General features: G+C 55.8%; 1 protein-coding gene across 4 annotated transcripts in view; it reads right to left on the reverse strand.

The window, feature by feature from the left end:
- Positions 1-1,290: 1,290 nt before the first annotated feature.
- MEGF8 (multiple EGF like domains 8) overlaps positions 1,291-26,335 on the reverse strand; it is a 52,078-nt gene continuing 27,033 nt past the window's right edge. For 3 of the 4 annotated variants that reach the window (XM_021930355.2, XM_009194619.4, XM_021930356.2), the window contains 21 exons: positions 25,917-26,127; positions 25,568-25,817; positions 24,858-24,990; positions 23,575-23,822; positions 23,387-23,497; positions 23,120-23,238; positions 22,592-22,799; positions 21,974-22,154; positions 21,265-21,428; positions 20,336-20,480; positions 18,299-18,530; positions 17,091-17,214; positions 16,707-16,920; positions 16,189-16,403; positions 10,190-10,397; positions 9,851-10,010; positions 9,137-9,329; positions 8,495-8,665; positions 8,058-8,188; positions 7,433-7,565; positions 1,291-3,381 (listed from right to left, as the gene is read on the reverse strand). In XM_021930355.2, the coding sequence (XP_021786047.2) occupies positions 2,113-3,381; positions 7,433-7,565; positions 8,058-8,188; positions 8,495-8,665; positions 9,137-9,329; positions 9,851-10,010; positions 10,190-10,397; positions 16,189-16,403; positions 16,707-16,920; positions 17,091-17,214; positions 18,299-18,530; positions 20,336-20,480; positions 21,265-21,428; positions 21,974-22,154; positions 22,592-22,799; positions 23,120-23,238; positions 23,387-23,497; positions 23,575-23,822; positions 24,858-24,990; positions 25,568-25,817; positions 25,917-26,127 (4,820 nt within the window). In that variant the 3' untranslated portion in view covers positions 1,291-2,112. The remainder of the gene's footprint in view (positions 3,382-7,432; positions 7,566-8,057; positions 8,189-8,494; positions 8,666-9,136; positions 9,330-9,850; positions 10,011-10,189; positions 10,398-16,188; positions 16,404-16,706; positions 16,921-17,090; positions 17,215-18,298; positions 18,531-20,335; positions 20,481-21,264; positions 21,429-21,973; positions 22,155-22,591; positions 22,800-23,119; positions 23,239-23,386; positions 23,498-23,574; positions 23,823-24,857; positions 24,991-25,567; positions 25,818-25,916; positions 26,128-26,335) is intronic. The other variant, XM_009194620.4, reaches the window with a different exon arrangement.

Below are 26,335 nucleotides of genomic sequence, written 5' to 3' on the forward strand. Positions count from 1 at the left end.
GGGCAGTCAGGAACAAAGCCATCCCAGCTTGGAAGTGGTACCATCATAAGGGCAATTATCCAAGTTATTCAGTGTTCGGGGCTGCATCAGAGTTGAGACCCAGCCCTCCTGAGACATGTGCAGATGCACTCAGACACCTGGGTCTTGCCCATACTTTTTATTTGTTATTTTCGTCGCTCCCCTCTTCTTCCGATGTGGTCCCAGCCACCTCTGACATGCATGCATTGGCAGGGCCTCTCACACTGAGGCTCCACGTGAAGGGAAGATGCAGAGTCCAGTTTCTCCAGGAGCTAGTGATGGAAGTCTTGGGAAAGGAGAGTCCCAAGTTCAAGAAGACAGCTAGGGTCAAAGGGAGGGAGGTCCTCAAGGGGTAGAGAACAGGAGTCCAAGGAGGTGGCTCAGGTGTGGCGTGGCCCCTCAGGAGAGCCCAGAAATCTTCCAGATAGCACTGTCTGGAACAGGGCTGTGCAGTGACGGTACCAGCATTTTCATCCCCAACCTCAGTGTCCCCCATGCCCACCTGGGGTGGGATCTCAGGCAAAGGTTTTGTCCCCTCTGAGGCTCCCCCTGAACACGCCTCTGTTGTTCCAGCACTCGCTGCGTGACCCTGGTCCCGGTGAGGTAACACCACTGCTGAGCTTTGTCCCTGCAGCCTGGGGATCCTGCTCACCTCTGGGCTGTCTCATGATGCCATCTGTCTCTTCCCAGCCACTTCCCTCGCCAGCACTACCAATCCCCCTACTCAATTTCTGCTGTTGAAATATTCACTGTTTCTGTATCCCTAGTTGGACCTGAGTGAAGAGATGTCTGAAGGGCATCTCATGTCAAGAACCAGACTCTGATCTTCCTCACAAGCCCCACTCTCCCCCATTCAATTAACGACCCCCTCAGCCATCCACAGTTCAGGCCACAAAGCTAGGGGTCATCGTGGATTTGTCTCCTCCCTCACCCTGACGTCCACACCATCATTATATTCTTCCACACACATCCCGCATCTGAGCGGGACTCACTCATTGCCACCACCCTATTCCAGTCCACCATCCCTGCTGCCCCTCTTGTCCCTCCAGTCCATTCTCCACAGCACAACTAAGTGACCTCTTAAATTTTTTTAGATGGAGTCTCGCTCCGTCGCCGAGGTTGGAGTACAGTGGCGCAATCTGAGTGCACTGCAACCTCTGCCTCCCAGGTTCAAGCAATTCTCCTGCCTCAGCCTCCCAAGTAGCTGGGACTACAGGTGTGCGCCACCACGCCCAGCTAATTTTTGTATTTTTAGTAGACACGGGGTTTCACCATATTGGCCAGGCTGGTCTCAAACTCCTGACCTTGTGATCAGCCCGCCTTGGCCTCCCAAAGTGCTGGGATTATAGGCATGAGCCACCGCACCCAGCCCTCTTAAATTCTGAAATAGGTACATCAGATCCTGTCACTCCCCTTCATCAAACCATCCAACAGCTTCCCGTTGCCCTGAGAATAAAACCCAAAACCCTGTGTGGGGTCCACAAGGCCCTGGGTGATCCAGTCCCTGCCTGTCCCCAGTCTCATCTCCTCACACTTGATCTGGGTCACACTTGCCAGTTTTCCAGTCCTTCCAATAAAACAAGACTGCTCCCACCCCAGGGCCTCTGCCTTCACTTCCTGAAGCTCTTCCCGTGGCTGGTTCTTCTCAGGCATTCTCAGTCTAGCTTCTCTGAATGTCCAGCCGACTTCACCCCGTCGTCCCTCACTGCCACGTCCTCTGGAGGCCTCACGGCACTTCTCCCTCTCTGAAACCATGTTACTCGTGTGTGCACACGTGCAAGTGTTCATGTGTGTGTGCATGTGGGGTGTGTGCGTGTGAACTGATTGTCTCCCTTCACTAGAACCTAAGTACCATGAGATCAGGGAACCTCGTCTCTCCGTTCCTGCTTTGCCTCATGCCTATGACAGTGCCTGACAGAGTAGGTACTCAATAAATAGCTGCTGAATGCAGAACAAAGGAGGCCCCGTCGGGGCACCCCTGAGGGAAGTGGTCTCCAAGGAGACAGTGTCCAGGGGCCCCCAGGTGAAGGGACCCCAAGTCCAGGGCGGCCCCATTGGGTGACCCAGCTGCTGTGGATGAGGACCCTTGGCATGTCAGAGGGACATGCTGGTGAGGTTGTCCTGGCTCAACAGTCCCTTCCGGCCCACACCAGCCCCATGCCCACTGCCCCCAGCAACCCCGCCGCCCCCACAGTACTCATGCAGCCTGTGCCGTAGTGTGACGAGGGCTGACCCCAGGCAGGCGCCGTTGGGTGCATGGGGCCCGCCAGGCAGCTGGAGCAGCAGGGTGGCCACGCCGGCCATGCCATCTTCTGTGGGCTCGAGGGTGATGGGCCCAGCTCGCAGCCCAGCAGTGGTGGCAGGGATGGCTGGCGGGCAGCAGCCCCCTCCCATGGGTCCCCAGGGACCACTGGCCCCTGTCAGCAGCAGGGGTGCCAGGAAGGGCTCAGAGCGGCGGAAGGCGGGTGGTGGGAGCCCAGCTGGCTTCCAGGCGGGGGCCAGGGCAGTAGGGTCAGGTGGGAAGCAGACAGTGACCTTGGCGAAGGGGCGGCTGGCCATCTTGGTCATCTCCTGCAAGTGCCGGCGTTGCTCCTGCCGCTGATCCAGAGCCTGTTTGGCCTTCCAGAGGAGCACACAGAGTGAGAGGAAGAGGAAGAAGCAGGAGAAGAAGACGGAGAAGAAGACAAACAGGTCGATGTGGGCCTGGTCCTGCCGGAAGAAGAGCAGACCCTGCGAGTCGGCTGAGCCGTTGGCGCCGGGCCCACTTGGGTCTCCCACACCCAGCAGCAGCAGGTAGAAGCGGCTCGACTTGAGGGCATGGTGCTCGTGCGGGTAGGTGATGACCAGCCGGTCCCGCACACTGTGGACCACCAGCACTGCCGACGGCTCCGTCACTGTCACGTAGGTAATCAGGCCCTGCGGCCACACCTCCCGTACCCGTGGCTCTGCTGGGGCGCCCGGTCCACTGCTGGCTCCTGCTCCTCCTGGATCCCCGGCCCCCCGGGGCCCACCATCTGCAAGGGGTGGCGGAGGTGGTGGGGGTTGGGATGCCTGGATGTGTACTGTATGGACGCCAGTGTCAGGGGCCACACGGACCACGAAGGTGTCATAGGAGGTGGAGACATAGAGGTCCACGGCCCCAAAGGTCACGTCCAGCGTCAGGCGGATGTCCACGTTGGTGAATTTGGGCTGCACACCAAAGAGGACAGTGCGGCCAGGGCCTAGTGCCCGGCGCTTGGGCTCATGGAAGCAGTTGGTCTGCGACGTGGGGTCCAGGCAGCACTCCTGCTCCACTGAGATGAGGCGGTAGCACTGCTGGCCGCCCAGCGGGTTCCCATGGAATGATTCTCGGCACTTAGCACACTGCGGGCAGGGTTAGAGGTGGTGGCCATCAGGGCTGAGCACGGTGCCAGCCTGTCCCCCAAGCAGCAGTGACGAATACTCTATACCTACTGCTAAGTAGCCTTGCCCTGGGCCTCACCCCCACTGCCCCAGTCACTTCCCTGTGACCCCCAGACCTTCTCTGCCACAGTGTAGACCTTGCCAGGACCTGACACTCCAGCACTGCTGCCCCTGGTGTCACCCTAGTGACCTGAGCACCCTGATACTGAGGGTTCTGGCACTCTGAGGCACAGCAACAAAGAACACTGCTGCATTCCGGCTCTACCTCCTTGCTAGCTGTGTGGCCTTGGACTAGTGACTTAACCTCACTGAGCCTGAGCACACAGACTTAACCCATGAGCTCTGCACATAGGGAGTAGCCATGGCTTGCTCACAGGACTGCTGAGATCATGTGCATGGCACTTGGCGCAGGGTCAGCCAGCCTCGCCCGCCTGCCTGGATGCTTCTATACTGTGCCAGGGGTCCTCCCACCCCGAGGCCTTTGCACTGATGGACCCTCTGCCTGCATGGTTCTCCTCTCACGTGCCAGCTTGTGGGGCCCCCTTGCCTCCTTCAGGTCTTTGCTCAAGAGCCTCCTTCTCACCTAGGCCTTCCCTGGCCACTGTGTCCTGTGTCTACCATTCCCACTCCCCAACAGCCCTAGCCCCTGCTTTCTACTTAACTTTCCTTAGAGCTCATCACTGCCTAACACATGAGCATCTGACTTGTTTGTTCATTTCTGGATGCCTCCATGAGAATACAAACTCCTAAAAACAGAATATTTGCCTGCTTTGTTCCCTACTGTGTCCCCAGCAACCCACACAGTGCTTGCCATATACTAGGTGCTCAATGACTGTGTGCTGAATGAATGTGTGGCTGGATGGATAACGGCTATGATTCCTGTGGCTTAGTGGAAACCACTCAAGTTCTGAGATCAGATCAGGGTCACTCCAGGCTCCAAGCCTAACTGACCACCTGATCTGGGATGATACTTCTTTTTTTTTTCTTTTTTTCTGAGACAGAGTCTTGCTCTGTTGCCCAGGCAGGAGTGCAGTGGTGTGATCCTGGCTCACTGCAACCTCTGCCTCCCACGTTCAAGCGATTCTCCTGCCTCAGCCTCCCGAGTAGCTGGGATTACAGGTGCCTGCCACCACGCCCAACTAATTTTTGTATTTTTAGTAGAGAAGGGGTTTCATCATGTTGGCCAGGCTGGTCTCGAACTCCTGACCTCAAGTGATCTGCCCGCCTCAGCCTCTCAAAGTGCTGGCATGAGTCACTGTGCCCAGCTAGGACATTTGATGTCTCTGAATCTGTCTTCCTCTTAAGTCTGTACCCCACTGAGGCCCCAGCACAGTCTTGCAAAGTCTTTCACATCTATGCTGTCACCACTGTCTACACAGCACAGCATCCAGCTCTGTGGCAGGTGCTCCTGGTATTCTAATTATTACTGCAATCACTATTAGAACCAAGAGAAAACAAGCGCAGTGACTCATGCCTGTAATCCCACTGCTTCGGGAGGCTAAGGCAGGAGTGCCGCTTGTGCCCAGGAGTTCGAGACCAGTCTGGGCAACACAGTAAGACCCCCATCTTTAAAAAAAAAATTTAAATTAGCCAGGCATGGTGGTGTGTGCCTATAGTTACAGTTCCTCAGGAGGGTGAGGCAGGAGGATCACCTGAGCTCAGGAGTTCAAGGCTGCAGTGAACTATGATTGCACCATTATACTCTAGCCTGGGTGACAGAGTAAGCCCAGTATCAAAAAAACAAAAAAACAAAAAAAAAAACCAAAAGCCTGACCAGGCACGGTGGGTCATGCCTATAATCCCAACACTTTGAGAAGCCAAGGTGAGTGGATTGCTTGAGCTCAGGAGTTCAAGACTGCCTGGGCAACATGGTTAAAACCCCATCTCTAAAAAAAAAAAATTAGCCAGGTATGATAGCGCAATGCTTGTAGTTCCAGCTACTCAGGAGGCCGAGGTGGGAGAATGACGGAAACCGGGGAGGCAGAGGTTGCAGTGAGCCGAGATCGCACCACCGCACTCCAGCCTGGGTGAAAGAGCCAGACCCTATCTCAAAAATAAATACATTAAGAAAAAGAACCGGCCAGGCGCAGTGACTCACGCCTGTGATCCCAGCACTTTGGAAGGCTAAGGTGGGCAGATCATAAGGTTAAGAGATTGAGACCATCCTGGTCAACATGCTGAAACTCTGTCTCTACTAAAAATACAAAAATTAGCCAGGTGTGGTGGTGCGCCTGTAGTCCCAGCTACTCAGAAGGCTGAGGCAGGAAAATCCCTTGAACCTGGGAGGCGGAGGTTGCAGCAAGCCGAGATCACGCCACTGCACTCCAGCCTGGTGACAGAAGGAGACTCCGTCTCAAAACAAACAAACAAACAAACAAACAAACAAACAAGAAAAGCTACTACTTCTGAGCAGCCAACAGACCTGGTAGAGGAGGAGGTCTGATTTAATCTCTGAGACTCCCTGGTAAAAGCCAATAGGCCTTTCCCTTATCAAGAAGGCAGAAACTCTGGGCTGGGTGTGGTGACTCACGTCTGTAATCCTAGCACTTTGGGAGGCCAAGGCGGGCGGATTGCCTGAGCTCAGAAGTTTGAGACTAGCCTGGGCAACATGGTGAAACCCCATCTCTACTCAAATGTAGAAAATCAGCCAGGCATGGTGGCACATGCCTGTAGTCCCAGCCACTCAGGAAGCTGAGGCAGGAAAATCCCTTGAACCCAGGAAGTGGAGGTTGCCGCAAGCAAAGATCACACCACTGCACTCCAGCCTGGGCAACAGAGCAAGACTCTGTGTCCAAAAACATTAAATTAAATTACAAATTAAAAAAATAAAATGTAAAAGGAGAAATTCTGGCCCAAGATAGAAATGTTAGGGGTCAGTAAGGCTTGTAAAACTGTTGCCATTTGGGGTGGGGTTGCATCTTTGCAGCTACTATGTTTCCATAGATGGGCAAGGGAGACTGAGAGCAAGGGACTTTCTCATCCCTCTGGGACTGGAGAGAGAAGATGGCTGGGTGAGGTGGCGGGAACTGTACTCTGAGGAGGGAGCCTGGGACATTATAGAGGCAAGTCTGGAACATAGCAGCCACCCAGGTGGCCAGTGCAGGCGCTCCAGGAGCCTCTGTGCAGAAGAAAAAGGGAAATGCACTCCAGGGGAATTTGAATCTGGGTATTAAACGATATGAGATCTCTGCTAGCCTCAGTTGATATGAGATCTCTGCTAGTCTCAGTTCATCAGAGGGGGTCTGCCAACTGGGAAGAATCTGCCTGAAAATGAAGCCAATGCAGAGGAAAGCAGAGTCAAGATGCAGAGAGACTCCTGATGGCACTGTGTGAGTACCTGCATCCAGCCAGTCCTGAAGGCAGACCCCAGACCCTCAGTTCTTAGAGTCAATACATTTTCTTGTCTTCTGTTTTTTTTTTTTTTCTTTCTTTCTTTCTTTTTTTTTTTTTTTTTTTTTGAGACAGAACCTGCAGCCTCCACCTCCTGGGCTCAAGCAATCCTCCCACTTCCACCTCCCAAGTAGCTGGGACCACAGATGTGCACCACCATGCCAGGCTAATTTTTAAATTTTTTTCAGAGATGGGGTCTCACTATGTGGCCCAGACTGGTCTTGAACTCCTGGGCTCAAGTGATCCTCCCACCTCAGCCTCCCAAAGTTCTGGGATTACAGGCATGAGCAACCATGCCCAGCCCATTTTCTTTTTTCGGTGCAGCTACCATGAGATAGATTTTCTGGCATGTGCCACCTTTAGCTGTGACTACTTGTAATGGAGACTGTCTCCCAACCAGTCTGAGAGTCCCCCCAGAGGCTCATATCTGGGTCCCGAGCATCACCGCCCAGGGCCTATAACTGAATGGGGCTCAGGAACAGTCTGTCAAGCTGCCCTTGATCCCAAAACCACTGATTCAGAACCATGTTGTCAGTCCTGCCCGAGCCTGGCTACCTCATCCCAGCCCTGACCTCTACAAGGTGTAAGGCCCTTGGCCTATCACTCGCTTCTGCAGCCGCACCTGGTCCTTGTAGCAGTCTCGACGGTCACTGGGGGAGCTGCCCTGGCATGTGCCTGTCTCTGTGTTGTTCTGACACGGACAGCCCGTCCCATCCTGCTCGTTACATGTGTCCGCGTGGCCGTTACACTGGCATCTGGGGAAGAAGTTGAGGGTTACGGAGCCCCCATGGCCTGCAGCGGTCCAGGATGGACACCCTCTATGTGAGCTCAACTCTGTGCAACAGGCCAGAAGAGGAAACTGAGGTTCACAGAGGTCAAGCTGTTTGCCCAAGGCCACAAAGCAGTTAAATTGCCATTGGGATTGGAACCCAAGTTGCACAGACTCCAGCACTCACTGAACACCCAGAAAGAAGGAGATGGAAAGGGGAGGTTGTTCCAAGGCCTCTGCCCTCAGCCGTCCCATCTTGTTCTCGATCGGGCCGCTCTGTGGCCTGCACTTCAGCACTAGCCTTGGAGGTAGGCTGTGGCATCACATTCCAGGTCCTTCCCTACCCCGAACTTAGCCTGGGCGCTCCCTGGGGATGTCATCCTCTCCTGACTAGGGGCAGAGGACTAAGGAGGGGGTCTGGCTCTAGAGTTACTCCCAGTGAGAAGGGCCGGATCTCCGGCACCCCCGTTCCTCTTACTTGGTGCACTTCCCGTCCAGGAGGAAGTAGCCCTGCAGGCAGCTCTCGCATTTCTCTCCATAGCTGTTATTCTGGCAGTTCACACACATGGCCTCGTCTTCACTAGGACCCTCTGTCACCCAGTTTTCAATCTGGCCAAGGAAGGACAGTGTGATCACAGAAAGGCATGGACCAGCCCACTCCTTCCCTCAGACCCAGGAGTCCAGGCTCCCACCCTCTCCTCCCTCAGACCCAGGAGTCCAGGCCCCAGCCCCTCTTCCCTCAGACCCAGGAGTCCAAGACTCCAGCCTCTATGCTCAGACCCAGGAATCCAGGCCTCCAGCCCCTCCTCCCTCAGACCCAAGGGTCCAGGTCTCCAGCCCCCTCCTCCCTCAGACCCAGGAGCTCCCCAGCCCCTCCTCCCTCAGACCCAGGCATCTGACCCCACTCTCTTTCACCTCCTCTGGGTCCAGTGAGTACTTCTGTGGCTCTCCCTTGGCCATTTCGAACTCCTTCTTGGAGATGCAGACGTGGCTATTTCCACGACAGAAGGTGTGGCAAGGCCGGCAGGTCCCGCCCCCGACAGCTGAACCCACAAACAGTGGGAGGCACTGCTCACAGTGGCTGCCCTGAGAACCGAGGACAGGGTGGTCAGATAGACTGGAGAGTCACCTGGGGTAGGAGGGCGTGAGGGGCACAGGGGCAGGTTCTGAGAGCCCATGGGAGGGCAGCAGAGGCTCGGCTACCTGGTTTGGACAATCCCAGCCTCCCTGGGATTTAGCCCCTGCCTTCCCTTGCACACCTGCAGCCCAAAGTCCTGAGCTCAAAAGCCCTTCCCTCCATTATCTCAAATCTTCCTCCACGTGCCTGTCCTTCTGGCCCAGCTCCCACTCCGTCCACTAGTCCAGGGCAGATCCTCTGGGATCCAAACCCAGGCAGCATCCCCCAAGTCTCCACACATCTCCCTGGGACAAGGCTCTGGCTTATCTATTCCTGGCTTATCAGGGCTCAGAATGAGATGTGAGCTGCCTGAGTGTGGGAAGAAGGCAAGCAAGGGCCTGGGTCCCAGGGTCAGGGGTCTGAGGCCCCAGAAGGCCCACCTTGGTGTGGTTGCGGCAGAGCAGGCAGTGGTCGCGCGCCCCAACACCAGCACATTCACTGTGGCGGTTGCAGCGGCATTCTGTGGAGCAGTTGCGGCCCACAAAGCCAAAGTGGCAGCGGCAGTGGTCGGGCTCCACGCATGAGCCGTTCACGCAGCCCTGGGCGCACACAGGGCGGCAGAGCCCGGTCACACTGCAGGGGCAAAGTGGGGGTCAGGGCAGGTAGCCACCCTCCTCATGGCTCCATGGCCTAGCGCCCAACCCACTACCCCACCCTCTTCTCAACTGGCTGCTCATCCCTGCTCTGTCCCATTGCTATCTCCTCTTCAGGATCTAGCCCACCACCCGCTCCAGGTGTAGCCCACAACCCCTCTCCTCTTTTGAGGGTACCCTATTCTTTTTTTTTTTGTAGAGATGGGGTCTCCCTATGGGCTGGTCTCAAACTCCTGGCCTTAAGTGATCCACCTGCCTTGGCCTCCCAAAGTGCTGGTATTACAGGCATGAGTCACTATGCCTGGCCACTGGAGTACCCTATGAAACTCATTCTTCCCTGCTCAGTCTCACCACACTTACCCTTCCGGGATCAATCCCACTGCCTTCATGCCTCAAGCTTTCTTTTCTTCCATCCTGCTTGGCTCTAGGCCTCATCCATTACTGCTCCCACAGACTCTCCCACCCTAGCCTGTCTGGCCCCCGCGCCACCTGCAGCCTCACTTGTCCATGGTGTAGCCTGTCTTGCAGCTGCACTCATAGCCATGGGGCTGGTCGTGGCAATTCTGCGTCTCGTTGCAGTCGTGGTGCCCGTTTGCACACTCGTCCTCGGGGGGGCAGGACAGGAAGGCCCAGGAGGCCCCCGGACGCCCACACGTCAGTCCTAGCACCAGGGATATAGCGTTTTACCTGGACCTCTGTACCACCTGCCCCAGCCGCTTAGGCCCTCCCTCCTGCTTCCTCTGAGTCTCACCTCTGGGTCTGGCCCAGTACCCCCATGTTCACTGTATCAGACACCAGCCAAGGGCCAATCCCTCTCCCCCATGTCCAAAGCCCTCTCACCATCACGGGGGCCGCTGAGTCCACCCTCCATGCAGCGGCCGCCTCCATCCTGCCCCCTCCAGGCACACCAGCCGCAATGGGGGCGCCGCAGGCACGAGGCACACTGGGTTGCCTGAGCACAGCCCAGGGAGCAGCTCTCAGGTCCCCGGAGCAGCCGCCCACAGCCTCCGGCCATACATCGCAGTGGCAGGTAGGAAGGGCTCAGACACTGTATGGGGAGGGGAGGAGGATGGGGATGCAGGGAAGAGAGAGGTGGGGAAATAAGGTTAAACAAACACATTCTGGGTATCTTCCCAGACCACACCCTCTTTGAGGTCTCGCCCCTCCCTGGCCACAGACAGGTAGAGCAAAGTGGACACTAACTGGGGTCTTCAGGTTTTCCCTCTCAAGCATTTGTAACTACACCCCAAGGCTGGAAGTCGGGCTGGGGAGGATCTTGAAACTGGAAGGTTGCCTGGCCGCAGTGGCTCACACCTGTAATCCCAATACTTTGCGAGGCTACAGTGGAAGGATCACTTGAGCCCAAGAGTTCCAGACCAGCCTGGGCAGCACAGTGAGACACCATCTCTACAAAAAATAAAAAATTAGCTGGGCATGGTGGCACACACCTATAGACCCAGCTACTTGGGGGGCTGAGGTGGAAGGATTTTTTTGGGCCCGGGAGGTTGAGGCTGCAATGAGTCGTGACTGCACCACTGCACTCCAGCCTGGACAACAGAGTAAGACCCTGTCTCAAAAAAAGAAAATAAACTGGAAGATCACGTAGACTTGGGTTGAAGGGATTGTTTAGATAAGCAAATGATGATCAAAGAAAGAGGACGCAGACAGACAGGAAAAGAGCAGGCTGCAGAAAGAGACAGAGATGAGAACCACGTGCCCCAAAGACAGATGGAAAGGCAGCTGTCCAGGCTCTGTCTCCAGTTCCTCATGAGGCCCTGCTGTACTTTTTACCCTGGGTTCCAACAGGTACCATTGTATTGGTGGAGGGAGTTCCCCTCCTCACTAAGAGCGCTTCTGTTTCTTCCAGGTAAAGGAACAATGGCAACGATCCGAGAAACAGATAGAAAAGAGTATCAGGAGTAGGGTTGCAAACCAGTTTCTTAGAAAAATGTAATCCAGCCGGGCGCGGTGGCTCAAGCCTGTAATCCCAGCACTTTGGGAGGCCGAGACGGGCGGATCACGAGGTCAGGAGATCAAGACCATCCTGGCTAACACGGTGAAACCCCGTTTCTACTAAAAAATACAAAAAACTAGCCGGGCGAGGTGGCGGGCGCCTGTAGTCCCAGCTACTCGGGAGGCTGAGGCAGGAGAATGGCCTAAACCCGGGAGGCGAAGCTTGCAGTGAGCTGAGATCTGGCCTGCACTCAGCCTGAAGTGACAGGCCGAGATTCCGTCTCAAAAAAAAAAAAAAGAAAAATGTAATCCCAGCACTCTGGGAGTCCAGTGAGTGGATCCCGAGGAGGTGGGAGATCGAGACCACCCTGGCTAACTACAGTGAAACCCACGTGTCTACTAAAAATAGAAAAATTGCTTGGTGTGGTGGCTGGTGCCACTGTAGTCCCGGCTACACAGGAAGGCTGAGGGCAGGAGAATAAGTGAACCGGGAGGCCAGAGCTTGCAGTGAGCGAGATCGGTATCACTGCGCCTCCAGCCTGGGGAGCCTGTGAGACTTGTCTCAAAAAAAAAAAAAAAAAAAGGCTTCTCCCACCCCACACTGAGAAGCTGACGAGTCCTTGGTTAGGGGGTGGGTAGCAACTCACAAGCCATATTTATATGTCAGGACCCCAAAAATGTGCACAATGAGATTCAGGCTCTTGGGAACTTACCTCAGTGTATAATACAGGCATTTTATTTATTGCTTGGGCCATAAGTGAAGTATAAGAGGAAAGAGATTAATCTGGGCTGGCTGCCTGAAAGTACTTAAGAAAAGGCAAAGCAACCATGGAATCCTAAAATAGAAAACCCTGACTGCTGTGGCTGGAGCTCTGAGCCCACTGAGGGGCCTGCAAAGAGCTGAGACTTGCTGAACTGCCAGAGGCAAATTCTCTGCTGGGCTGGGCTTCCAGATCTAAATTTAGGACGCTTGTTGGCAGATGGTGGGACAATCTGGGAGGGGTAGAGCACCCTGAATCCTCAGTCCTGGATAGCACTTTCTGCTGTGATCTCCCTAGTGACCAAATGCAAAGATGCCCAACACCATACACTGCATTTCCTGAGTTCATGGAAAAGGTGTATGAACATAAGTTCTGAGAGCAGGACTCTAGCTCGTCTGCTGACATTCCCCCCAGCCTAGCAAAGCGCCCAGCAGAAAGAAGGTGCTCAATGATAAATTTGCTGAAGAGAGGGAGGGTGGATGGGAGGAAGGAGGCAGACCAGAGAAGGGTGTCTTCGCTGCCTGCCCCAGACTCACAGGCCAAAGTCATTAAAAAGAACAATGCTGGGCCAGGCGGTGGCTCACACCTGTAATCCCAGCACTTTGGGAAGCCAAGGCAGGTGGATCAAAAGGCCAGGAGTTCGAGCCCAGCCTGGCCAATATGGTGACACCCGGTCTCTACTAAAAATACAAAAATTAGCCGGGTGTGGTGGCATGCGCCTGTAGTCCCAGCTACTCAGGAGGCTGAGGCAGGAGAATCACTCGAACTCGGGAGGTGGAGACTGCAGTGAGCTGAGATCGCACCATTGCACTACAGCCTAGGCGACAGAGCGAGACTCCGTTACCAAAAAAAGAAAAAAAGAACAATGCTGGAAGGTTAGAATCAGGCAGCCCTTGAGCCAAATCACAACAGGTCTCACCTGTTATGTTTGATTTGTGTGGTGGAATCTAAGCCAACACTTCTTTTTTTTTTTTTTTTTTTAGTAGACAGAGTTTTACTCTGTCACCGAGGCTGGAGTGCAGTGGCACAATCTCAGCTCACTGCAACCTCTGCCACCCAAGTTCAAGCGACTCTCCTGCCTCAGCCTCCTGAGTAGCTGGGATTACAGGCATGTGCCACCGCGCCTGGCTAATTTCTGTATTTTTAGTAGAGACAGGGTTTCACCATATTGGTCAGGCTGGTCTTGAACTCCTGACCTCATGATCCACCCACCTTGGCCTCCCAAAGTGCTGGGATTACAGGCGTGAGCCACAGCGCCCAGACTAATTTTTTTTGTTTTGTTTTCTTTTGTTTTAGAGATGGGGTCTCGCTCTGTCACCTAGGCTGGAGTGCAGTGCCATAATCATGGCTCACTGCAGCCTCAACCTCCCAGGCACAAGTGATCCTCCCACCTCAGCCTCCCAAGTAGCTGGGACTACAGACACACACCACCATACCTGGCTAATTTTTTTTTTTTTGTAGAGATGAGGGTTTTGCTATGTTGCCCAGGCAGATCTCGAACTCCTGGCCTCAAGCAATCAATCTGTCTCAGCTTCTTGAAGTGTTGAGATTATAGGCCTGAGCCACCACACCCAGCTAAGCCAGCACTTTAAAGCTATGAGGTTTCATAGAAGGTCTGGCAAAAGTCCCCTCTCACATTCACATACACCATCAACACTATGCTCGTCTGGCCCCTGTGAGCAGGCTGTGCTCTCCAATTCACTGGCCCCACCTCGTCCCCTTGCCTCCCTCCTGGCCACTCCCCAATCTCCTTAGCCATCCCAGCTCTTCAGGCATGTGAGAACCTGGCAGGCACCAAGAGGCTGGGGGAACAGTGCATGCCCACAGGACTGTGGGTATGCCTTCTGGTTCCTAGAGCTCCCACAAAGATAAATGATGGAAATTTCAATAATATCTGGGGAGTACCCATACCACCAGTAGAACCCCAGGCTTGGAGACAAGAGGCCCCTGCTTTACCACAGACCAAAATCACAGGGGCTTCTGCCCTTCTGGCCACATCGAGAGCCCCCATGGGGAACTCCCGCAGCCACCCTCTTGGTGTGTCCCATACAATGGAGACTGGGAACCCTCCCAGTGGCAGGACTTGGGTCAGCCAGATTGGCCCTCTCACCACTGCTCATTACAATAACAATGATCATGATCATTAACCATTTTTTAGTCCTTCCTGAATGGCAGGCATTGCTCTATGCTCTAAGTAAATTATCCCCCATTTAAATGGTACAACCTCCCTAGGGGACAGGATCTAGTGAAATGATTCCCATTTTAGCTAACTCTCCCTGAGGTCTCAGAGAGGGGAAGTCACTCATCCAAAGTCAAACAGCCAGGAAGTGGCCAAGCTGGAGTCAAACCCAGACCCCACTGACTTCACAGCCTGAGCTTTTGATCACAAGGCAAACTACCTCCGGGTGAGAGCTAATGTACCACTCCCAGGCAGGGCTCCTAGCACTGGATGCCAAGGTCTGTGGGATTCTTGGTCCTCCACACCCTGCCCTCCTGGTCTTGGATTTCCATGAAGCATTGTTGGTTTCTTTAGTCCACCTCTCAAAATGGCAAGTGTCCCACATCCCTGCACCCCTGCACTGTTGTCTACTAGGGTCTGGGTGGCTGGACTGATCACTTAGTTCATGGGTTGTGGGACGGTGAGTAGTTTTGCCTCCAGTGGGTCTTGCAAAATCGAAGTATGAATGAGGAGTGGACTCTGGCTGAGTGACAGTGCTTCCACATGGGACAGTGGGAGGTGAATGTGTCTTATCTCCCACTGGGGGGCAGTGGGGTGGGGTGCGAATGCCTTTGTCTGCCACCGCAACAGTTTAATCATGTCAGGCGGAAGCATCTTTGGAATGGACTTTCTGGAAACAAGAGAGCATGCGCTGGGCAGTCCAAGGGGCGGACTGTCATGGGTACACACATGCCTGCCTAGGCCACACCCACCTTCAGGAATGATCTCTCCACCCCACAGCCTAGAAGAGGCCTAGATCTGACCTGCCACATTTTTTTTTTTTTTTTTTTTTTTTTTTTGAGACGGAGTCTCGCTCTGTCACCCAGGCTGGAGTGCAGTGGCCGGATCTCAGCTCACTGCAAGCTCCGCCTCCCGGGTTCACGCCATTCTCCTGCCTCAGCCTCCGGAGTAGCTGGGACTACAGGCGCCCGCCACCTCGCCCGGCTAGTTTTTTTGTATTTTTTAGTAGAGACGGGGTTTCACCGTGTTAGCCAGGATGGTCTCGATCTCCTGACCTCGTGATCCGCCCGTCTCGGCCTCCCAAAGTGCTGGGATTACAGGCTTGAGCCACCACGCCCGGCCGACCTGCCACATTTGAACGGCATGCCCCTAGCCCTCCCTGGCCACATCCCACTACACCAAGGCTGGACATGTAGCTCGTGCACTAAGTCAGAGTTTCTCCTCGAGAATGTGAGCTAACCGACAAACACAGAGATGAACGTGGTCTCTGGAATTAGAAGGCATCTATACTGGGAGTCAAGGCCACCATCTGAGGCCATGTGTGTTGACAATCAGGCCGAGAGAAAGCAGACAATGGAGAAGTGCAGAGAACAGCTGAGAAGATTATGGGTCATGTGGCCTGAGAGCGGCAGAGCATCAACACTTCCTACTCTCAGAGTCCATCAAATACCCCCACTTCCTTATAACAAAACCAGCTCGAGGGAGTGTCTCTTTCTTACAACCAAAAGTTCCATCGGTAGAGAGAGAGAGAGGAGGGAAACAGAAAAGGTTTGGGAGGTTGAAGAGGAAAGTATTAAGAGTCGTGGATGTGAACCTATGAATTATATCAACAAAATTAACAATAAAAATTAAATTTAAAAATGTTTAAAGTCATGGAAAGGATGAGGAGACCATGATACCATGGACAAGAGTTGGAGAGGCAGAGGCTGGGGGCTGGGAAAGTGGAAACACACAGAAGCATGGCTGGAGGACACAGCAGGGACCCTCACAAGGCAACGAGGGAGGAAAGAGATGGTGGCACCAGAAGGAAGCAGGACTGTGGCTAGAGCCAGGGAGATGGAAGGAGGAGGGTGGAGGAGATGGTGGAAGAAAGGTCCCTGCCAGGGCAGAGAGGAGGGAGACCTGCCCGGGCCCTTGCCTGGCACAGTCCTGGCTGGGTACAGTACCTGCTGCAGGCTGCTGCTCCAGACACAGTGCTGCCAGCCCCCATCCGCTCCCTTAGAGTCCAGGCAGGAGGTGCAGTTGGGTAGGAGGTGACAAGGGGTAGGGCAGGGCAGTGGGGGTGATGATTCCACCGGCATGGGGGACACATTCAGCAGAGAGTGGCTGAAACAGGTCCAGTCATAGGTGGGCTGCACGGACAGGATGCGGCGGGTCTCCCCTGGGGGTGGGGCATGGGGATTAGAACCTCAGACCCAGGAGATCACAAGCTCAGCCCCTCCTCCCTCAGACCCAGGAGCTCAGGCCCAGCCCCTCCTCCCTCAGACCCAGGAATCAAGGCCCAGTCCCTCCTCCCTCAGACCCAGGAATCCAGGCCCCCAGCCCCTCCTCCGTCAGACCCAGGAATCAAGGCCCAGTCCCCCCTCCCTCAGACTTAGGAATCCAGGCCCCCAGCCCCTCCTCCCTCAGACCCAGGAGTCCAGGCCCCAAGACTCCCCTCTCAGGAACTGGGCCCACTGCTCACCCGTCCTCTTGAACTGCCGTGTCCACATGCATTTGCCCTCCCGCGTGCACTGCTCGCAGTCGGCAGCCCCGCACGCAGCCTCGGAGCAGTTCCCTGCCCAGAAGACCTCTCGCTGGTTGATCCGACAGTCATTCTCAGAGGTGCAAGACCCATTGCGTCCAATGCAAGCACCCTCGGGGCAGTTGGTACACCACTTACAGCGGGGAGCGGATGCCTGGTAAGGGAAGACAGGCTGGATGGGGCCCTCAGCACCCCTCCTGAGCCAGCTGAGAGCTTGGTGGTTCCTGAGACCCTGGGGTGGGTGGGACAGTTGACCAGAGTGGAGACCAGGACCTCCCTGCCCTACACCTGCTGCTTCTCATCCCCGTCTCCCCCACCACTCACCTCTCCATCTCCAGGTTGCAGGGTCCGAGGATGGCGGGCCAGGCACTCACTGCAGGTCCGGAGACGTCGACATTCCTCCGGGGAGCGAGGCATTGGGGAGCAGGGGGAGCCCCCACAGCCCAGTCTAAAGGGAATGAGGCCTGGCTCACTCACATCCATCCAGACCCCCTCCTTCTGCCTCCCAGACACTGTCCTGCAGGTCCCCAACCCTGCATCCCAAGCAGGACACAGCACAGGCCTCCTGGGCCTGGCTCTCCCTACCCCTACTTGGTAATAGATGGTCCCACATCCACCTGTCACCCATACCGCAGATGCTGGACCACACCACAGGTCCTCCCGCCCATGCAGCCACCGAAGACTTCTGCCTCCTGGATTTCTCTCTGACCATCCCCTCCTCCCCATTCCCGCAGCCCCTTGCCCAACCTGGTCCCCACCTGCAGCCTCTCGTTACTCTACCCCTCACAACAGCTCCAGGGATCTCACTGCCTAGGTCCATCCCTGCCCTGTCCTGCTCAGGCCTTCTTCCATGGCTCCCTGCCCTGCACAGTGGGGGTCCACAATCCCTTACCCCAAATCCCAAGAGGTACACACATTTCAGACTGTTCTGGATTTTAGAAGAGCAGTGGGTGTATCCACTGTTACACAACACCTCCAGTGGGGTCTGGGGGAAGGAGCACCCCGTAATCAAACCATTAACATTCTTGTAGTAACTGACAACACACCCACTGGGCAAATAAGGCTCACTATTAGCCTCACGTCAGTGAGGGTGACTGGCAGCCAAGTGAGTCTGTGCTAAGCTTAGGAAAGCACTTTCAGTGTCCAGGATGTCTGGATTCCCGGAACCGCAGCTGAGGAGTCTCGGAGCTGGATGGAGCCAGTGCCTCTGCCAGGCACGGGAAGCCCTGTCTGAGCTGACCCCCTCCGGCTTCCAATCTCAGCCTCACTTCTGAATCACTGATGGTCTCCACTCTACCGTTCTTTTATGGCCCGGCTCAGACTCAGCTCCTCCAGCAAGTATTCTTGCATGAGACCCCAGTCCCAGGCAGGTGTCCCCACTCAGAGCTCCCCCGGCCACCCTGCCTGCGGTGATTCACCCCTTTCCTGAACCAGACAGTGTACTCCTGAGGCCTCTGTCCTGGTGTGGCCTAGCACAGGACCCCCTTCAGAGGGCTCCACTCCCCACTGCCTGCCATGGTCGCCATGGTTACCTGTGGGCCTGATCCCCAGACAAGCAGGCCCCATGGCACCAGGTGCAGGCCCCAGACTGGTTACAAGCTTCAGGTGAGGACAGCAGGCGGCAGGGGTCAGGGGGCAGGGTCAGTGCCAGCAGGCGGCCCAGGGCCACTCCCCCGAAACCCCCGGAGATGTACAGGCGGCCCCCGACTGCTGCCACAGCATGGGCCACAGACTCCTCCACTGGGGGTCCCACAGAGGCCGGGCCTAAGGAAAGATGGGGTATTCAGACAAAGAGAGAGCAGGAGACTCCAGGAAGAGACCCACACCCTGATGCCAGTCAGAGAAGGATGCAGGGAGAGAGGAGAAACACAGGGTCAAAGGAGAGCAGAAACAAGGCCAAATGTGGTGACTCACACCTCTGATCCCAACACTTTGGGAGGCTGAGGCGGGAGGACTGCTTGAGCCCAGGAGTTCAAGACCAGCCTGGGCAACATAGAAAGACCTCGTCTCTATAAACAATAAAAAATTAGTGGGGCATGGTGGTATGCACCTGTGGCCCCAGCTGCTTGGAAGGCTAAAGTAGAAGGATCACTTGAGCCCAGGAGGTTGAGGCTGTAGTGCACTGCACTCCAGCCTGGGCAACAGAACAAGACCATGTCTCAAAAAAAAAAAAAAAAAGAGCAGAAACAGAGGAAACACATGAGGAGAGTCAGCAAGCAAAAAAAAAAAAAAAAAGGGAGAGCCACTGCGCCAGGCCACCAATGCATTTTTTTTTTTTTTTTTTTGAATGGAGTCTCACTCTGTCATGAGCTGGAGGAGCAGTGGTGTGATCTCGGCTCACTGCAAGCTCCGCCTCCCGGGTTCACGCCATTCTCCTGCCTCAGTCTCCTGAGTAGCTGGGACTACAGGCAACTGCCACCACGCCCGGCTAATTTTTTGGTATTTTTAGTAGAGACGGGGTTTTACCGTGTTAGCCAGGGTGGTCTCGATCTCCTGACCTCGTGATCCACCCGCCTCGGCCTCCCAAAGTGCTGGGATTACAGGCATGAACCACTGTGCCCGGCCCCACCAATGCATTAAGATGGTTAATTTTGACCTCCCAGCTCCTCAGGAGGCTGAGGCAGGAGAATGGTGTGAACCCGGGAGGCGGAGCTTGCTGTGAGCCGAGATCGCACCACTGCCCTCCAGCGTGGGCGACAGAGCGAGACTCCATCTCAAAAAAAAAAAAAAAAGATGGTTAATTTTATGTTATGCGACTTTCACCTCAATTTTTTTAAATCCTCAAAAACAAAATTGAGAGAGAGAGACATGAAGTAGTGGAAAAGATAGATTAAGAGAAAAAGGGAATTAAATCCCAGCACTTTGGGAGGCTGGGGCAGGTAGACTGCTTGGGCCCAGGAGTTCAAGAACAGCCTGGGCAACACAGCAAAAACGTGTCTCTACAAAAAAAAAAAAATTATTCAGGCCTGGTGGCGTGCTGTAGTCTCAGCTACTCGGGAGGCTGAGGAGGGAGGATTGCTTGCTTGAGCCTGGAAGGCAGATGCTACAGTGAGCCAACATAGCATCACTGCACTCCAGCCTGGGCACAGAGTGAGACCCTGTCTCTAACAAAAACAGAAAAAGAGACAAAGGATCAGAGAGAGAAGCAAAAAGGAAAGAAGACAGACGCAGAAGCACACTCACAACAGTCACTCACAACATTGAAATAAAAAGGCAAGTGACAGGCACGCTTCTAACCTATGAACAGCAAAGACTGGCAGGAAACACCCCCATGTCTAATAGTGGTTGTCGCTAGAGAGGGGGATTATGGGTGTTTTTTTCCTTCCTATTTTACAAATTATATACAGTGAACATTGTTACTTTTACAGTCAGAATAAAAAATAAACTTCTCTAAGAAAAAAAAAAAGGAAGGAGGGCATCTCCTGGTGTTTAGATAACATAGAAGGAAGGGAGCTCTGCCAGTGGGTCTACAGGGGCCCAGTGACTCCTGAGGAGTGGGAGTCCCAGGACGGGTATGGGGCTCCTCCTCAATGTGCCTCAGCCTCCTGGGAGCCACAATGGGGACTTACGGGTGAGGTCGGGCAGAAGCCAGGCATTGCAGTTGACTTGGTAGAGCAGAACGTCGCTGCTGAACTCGTCAGGGTCCGAGCGCCCCCCAAGAACCACCATGGTGTCCCCTAACAGGGCTGAGGCATGGAAAAGCCGGGGACGGGGCTGTTGGGGAGACGGGGTAGGGGGGCGGGCAGGACAGCTGTCAGAGCTGTCCTCTGCTCCCTCTCAGCCCTCCAGTCACCCCTGCACTTCTCTACCTGCCCCCCGCAGCCCACCCAATCCTAACTCTCATCAAATCTCACCTCCTTCAGGTGAGGTGAGTTTCCTCCAGAAAACCTCCTGTGCCGGCAAGAGCAGCCCACAGAACCATCTCCTTCCTGAGTTCCCGGAACCCCCATGACCCAGGCTGCTCCCTAGGAACTTAGCCCAGACCCCTTGAGATAAGCCACCCACATTCCTCACACAATCTCCCTAGAGACAGTGGGGGCGTCCTGGGGGTGAGGCTCAAGTCTCTTGCTTCTAGCCCCTTGCCCCCAAGACGGGCTTGGAAACGTGTAGACTGAAACCACCAGCCTCTCTAACCAGTGCAGACAGGGCTCCCTGCCCTCCTACACACATTCTCCTTGGCCTTGAAGGCAGAAAGAGCAGGGAGCCTCGGTCCTGCTTTGTATGAGTGGAAAAACCCAGGACGGGGAAGGGGCCTGCCAGGGCCACACCAAGTCAGGACAGAGCTGGGCAGAGCTCATGCCTCTGACCTCCCGGCCTCAGGTTCTCTCCTCTAAATCAGGGATGGAAGCAGGGGAGATGTGGGGTTATCAGCTTAGTTAGGGAACGCAGAAAGGAGGGGAAGCAGGAATCCGGGATGGAGCCAGTCCCTGGGGCGCTGGGAAAGAGGGCCCCTCCCTCCTGCCCCATACATCCATGGGTCTGGGCCTCTTTTCCTGACCTTTGCCCCCTGAGAAGGGGCCAGCAGGCTCCAGGTGCGGTCAGGACAGTGCAGGGAGTAGAGCTCGGGGGATGGGGCTGCCAGCTCCACATGGAATCGGAACCCCCCAAACACATAGAGGGAGTCGGTGGCCTCATGGTAGACGGCGGAGTGACCGTAGAGACCTGGTGAGGGGCAGGGTGACAGGCTGGGGGAGGGGCTGACAACACCACTGATCCCACTGACCTCCCGGTCCCCCTGTTCAGTGACCACTGAGGCTGGAGGCCTGGGAGCCTCTCTCCACCCATCCCTCTCACTTGGGTTCGAACAGACAATCACTAGAGACTCTGGGAAAGAGAAGGGAGTCCTCAACTGGCAGGAAGTTCTACCAGGCTCTCGGGAGGGAGACAGGGCATCCAGAATGTCTAGGGGACAGCGATCAAAGAAAGGAAGTGAGATTGAGGAAGAAACCCTGAGGAGCAGGGAGCTCAGAGCCTGGGGGCGGGGGACGGTGGCCACATGTGGCCAGGAGTGGGCACTTAATTATGGAGTCTGGGAAGGACAGACAGAGAACGTGAACATTCAAGAGGGGGTCCTGAGAATCTGCGTGGGGGCAGGAAAGAGAGGGAAACAGGTGGCCACAGAGCACAGGAGTGGACGGAGAGCCCACAGGAAGCCTGGATGCCCGGGAGGTCCATGGGAGCTGTCCCCTCCCGGTCCCCAGCCCCACCTGTGGGGGGTGTCCCGCTCTGGGCTCCTGACACCCAGGTGCCGGTCGCCAGCTGGTACTCAAGCAGCTGCTGGTTGAAGCCATTTTCCGGGGAATAACCGCCCACCAGGAGCAGAGATAGGCCTCGGCGGGCAGTAAGGGTGTGACCAGCAACGGCTGGCAGGTCCACGGTCTGGGGGGCCTGAGGGATGGAGGGCCAAGGTCACCGATGGGGCTAGAGGTCAGGGGTCACCTTGTGGGTAGAAGCGATCCTCAGCCCCCCAGAGTCCTCCCTGAAGTACTAAGGAAGGAGTGACCCCCCAGGGGCCAGTCAGACCAGCCTGGGTCCTGGCAGGTGCACAGTGGGCCCCTTGGCATTTCCACCTGCCCAAGCCTGGTGTGGCTTTGGGAAGTGTGGCTTTGGGAAGCCCTTGCTCCCCTGGCCTCTTTCTGCTGCTGAGTGAAGCTGTGTCCCAGCCCAGGACTGGCTCGAGACAACAGTGTGCCCCAGGATGGCTGAGGAAATTCAAGTCCAGGGCTTCTGTTTCCTCTGGGGGTGAAGCTGGCAGGAGCTACCACAGCTGTCTCTGTCAGGGCCCAGCAGAAGGGCTGGGGAGTGGGCTGGGGAGAGTTGCTCACCTTCTCCTGCCGCCATTGCAGGGTGGTGAGGTTGAGGACCCAGAAATCACGGGTGACACCCCCAGCGGTGAGTCCCCCCAGCAGATACATGGCACCACGGCCAGCAGGCACATATGCAGCTGCATGGAAGGAGCGGGGCGATGGGCCTGGGCCCCCGTCCTCAGCTCCCGCCAGCATCTGTGTCCACCGCCGCTCACTCACTGAGTACCTGGGGCCAGGGTGCAGAAAAGCAGCCTCATTATAATCATCTCAGCATCTTTCAAGGTGACCCTGCCTGACAGATGTCCCTGCATCCCGTGGGGTGACCTTCCTATGACAGTCCTCTCACCATTCCCTGGGGTAGCATCACCTAAATAAGTACTCTGGTCCCCAAGTGTCCCCGGGTGAGCCTCCTGTGACAACTGTCCCAGTATCCTTTGGGCTGTCCTTTACTTTAGAGGCTTTTCTGCACTCCTCTGAGGTGACTCTTAGCATCCCGAGGTGACCTTCTCTCATTCGTGAATCCCACCTGCCTAGGGCAGTCCTCACCTGTACAGGTTTCCCAGCAGCCCCTGGGGCAGGCCCAGGCCCCCAAACATCCACAAGGTGGCATCAGGTCCCTCCACCATGGTGTGGCCCAGGCGGTGCAGGAAGCGGCTGGCAGTGTCCTACGGGTGGGTGAGGACGTCAGGGATCAGGCTAGGGTCAGGACAAAGTGCCAGGCCTGGGTGTAGGGTGTAGGGGTGGTACCAGGAGTGGAGGTGGGAGAACGACCTGGGGGCAACCATCCCTAGACAGTGGGTACCCGCAACTCACGGCTGAGAGGCGGCTGTCCATGAGGGTCTCCCAGACCAGCTGCCCACCATCCAACTTGGTGGCGCAGTCAGGACCCCCGAAGCCTTCGGCACAGATGCACACACCCAGGCTCTGGGGGATGACAAGGGAGTCAGGGGAGCCCTGATCACCAGCCCTGTCCCACCAGGCTTGACCTCTCCCACCTGTACCTGGTTACAAGTTCCTGCCCCAGTGTGGGCATTGCAGTTCTCAGGACACAGAGCCATCCGGCAGTGTGGGCCAGCCCAGCCTTGAGGACATCGGCAGAGCCCCGCACCTGCAGCACCGTCCTGGGGCACGCATTCCTGGGGGACTGGGCAGCTCCCAGGACCCCCTGACCCACAGCGGGCGGAGCCCACCGAAGCATTGAAGCCCCAGGATGAGGAGCCATTGGCCTCCCAGTGCAGCACCAGCAGCCCTGTGGGGAGAGAGGCCAGAGGCTGGTAGCAAAGCCACGCTCCTGGCCCCATCCAACCCCAGATGCTGAGAAAACCCAGTGTGACTGGGCGGGGAAGGAAGGCACCATATTATTCATAATCATCGCCAGGATGAACCAGTCTGCACCCCCTCCCTCGGCCAACCCATCAAGATTGATCTTCAAGCCTAAATCTCTCACCAACTGATAGCTACCTCCTGAGCTGCTATCCAAGCCCAAGTCCCGTCTCACCTAGACACTGGTACCCATCCCCTACTGGTCCTCCTGGCTGCCTACACTCCTCCCTACTCATGGTGGCCCAGTGATCCTCAAAACGTGAATTGGGCCCTGTCCTCAGCAAGCTCCAAACCTTCTACAACTCCTACTGCCCTTACATAAGACTGGATCTCTTTAGAAAAGATAGTGATTTGGGGGCAGGTGGGACAGGAATTACTTGATATGTTACGATATATAAAATATGCCTCAATAAAGTTATATATATAGGCCGGGCATGGTGGCTTATGCCTGTAATCCCAGCACTTTGGGAGGCCAAGGTGGGCGAATCACTTGAGGTCAGGAGTTCAAGACCAGACTGTCCAACATGGTGAAACCCCATCTCTACTAAAAATACAAAAAGTAGCCAGGCATGGTGGCATATGCCTGTAATCCCAGCTACTTGGGAGGCTGAGGCAGGAGAATCGCTGGAGCCCGGGAGGCAGAAGTTGCAGTGAGTTGAGATTGCACTACTACACTCCAGTCTAGCTGGAAAGAGTGAGTGGTGTGGAGTCCTCACACCAGCCACATTCTATGTGCCCCAGAGACATGTCTCATTCAGCCCTTCTCTCTGCAGACATAGCTCAGCCAACACAATCCTATTTTCCTCTCAACTAAGGACAATGAGGTCCAGAGATGGTGAGGGACTACATCACCCCACAAGCAGTGGCAGACCCAGGTCCTGCGCCCACTTCAGGTGATGAGTTCGGGGGCAAGGGATACATAGCACAGGACTAAGAGGTCCCACTTCCCCAGCCCCCGTACCAGACAGGGCCTGAACAGTGAGGGGTCTGTCCCGTCGCTGGCCGCAGAAGGCAGCTATGAGGCTTCGGTCCGACTGGACAACACCAGTGTCCAGGAAGCGTGGGAATCCATCAAAGGCCAGGACGTAGCTCAGCTAGAGGGGTGCAGAATCGAGGATTAGGAGACAATGAGGATGAGAACGAGGGCACCTGGAGTCTGGGAGAAGGAGAGGTTCAAGAGGGGGAGGCAATCTGAGACTGGGAAATGGGCTGTTTGAACATCCAGGGGAGACTGTCAAACTATGGCAGGGAGGCAACCACTCCCCTTCCTGTGTCCAAAGTAGACATGGCTCATCTATCAGGCACCTCTTGCATTAAGCCTCTTTCTCCACATGTAGCTCCTGGCAGTCAGTACCAATCAATCAGAGTTGGTGCACAAGGTGTAACAATTTACCATACCTGGTCTGGGAATGGGGAGATTGAGGATCTGGAGAACTGGAGATGGGAGCTGAGGAAATCGGAAGCTATCTGGGAAGTGGGAGGGTCTGTCTGTGGGCCTAGGAACAAAGCACTGGGGATCTGAGGAGGAGTTTGGGTTTTGAAGGATTAAAAAAACAAAAACAAACAAACAAACAAAAAAGCAACACTGGGGTCAGGGTCTGGGGATGCAGACTAGGTCAGGGGACATGGTTCTGGCTCATGGGCCTGAACCCTTGTTTCCTCAGTGCTCACCGTGCAGGGGGTGCTGCTGTCGGGGGAGAAGGTGAGGGTGAGTGGGGGACAGAGGGTCCCGGGAGCACAGGGCTGTAGCTCCTCAGTGGCTGAGACAACCCACACACAATAGGACAGGCCAGGCCCGGCTCTCGCAGCCCCGCCACCTGGAGGCAGCAGCCCCCCGACCCGGCGTGAGCCCAGTGCCACTGAGGACACATTGGTGAGGAGGGCTCGACCTCCACACTCCCGGAAGCAGGAACCACCGGCCCTGGGGAGATGGAGGAGAGCCAGTGTCAGACCAGTCCTGCCCCTCCCCACTGTATCCCCAAGCACACCCTACCTAGCCCTGGCTGGCCCGCTGGCTCACCGGGGATCCCCATAATAGCCTGGGGAGCAGAGCTGGCAGTGGGCACCCTCGGTGTGGTCCTGGCAGAAGCAGAGCCCACTGAGGTTGTCGCAGTGGCCACGGCGGGGGTCCCCGTGCCCATTGCACTGGCAGGGCCGGCAGCCCCTAGAGCCCGTGGCGTTGCCGAAGCTGCCGGGCCGGCATCGTTCACAGTGCTCTCCCCATGTCCAGTCTGTGGAGGCCCCAGCAGGTGGGATAGAGTCAAGTCAAGGGTGGAAACAAGCCCAGGCCTACTGGGTCAGCTAAACCCTGACCCCACCCAGCTGCTTCAAAGGTGAGAAACCAAGGCCCAGATCAGGGTAAACAGCAAGTCCCAAGACGGGGAAGTGAAGCCCAGCCAGAGTGATGGGTGGCACTGAAACCTGTTTGAGTCAGGAACA

The sequence above is a fragment of the Papio anubis genome, chromosome 20, assembly GCF_008728515.1.
Source record: "Papio anubis isolate 15944 chromosome 20, Panubis1.0, whole genome shotgun sequence".
Classification (NCBI taxonomy): Eukaryota; Metazoa; Chordata; class Mammalia; order Primates; family Cercopithecidae; genus Papio; species Papio anubis.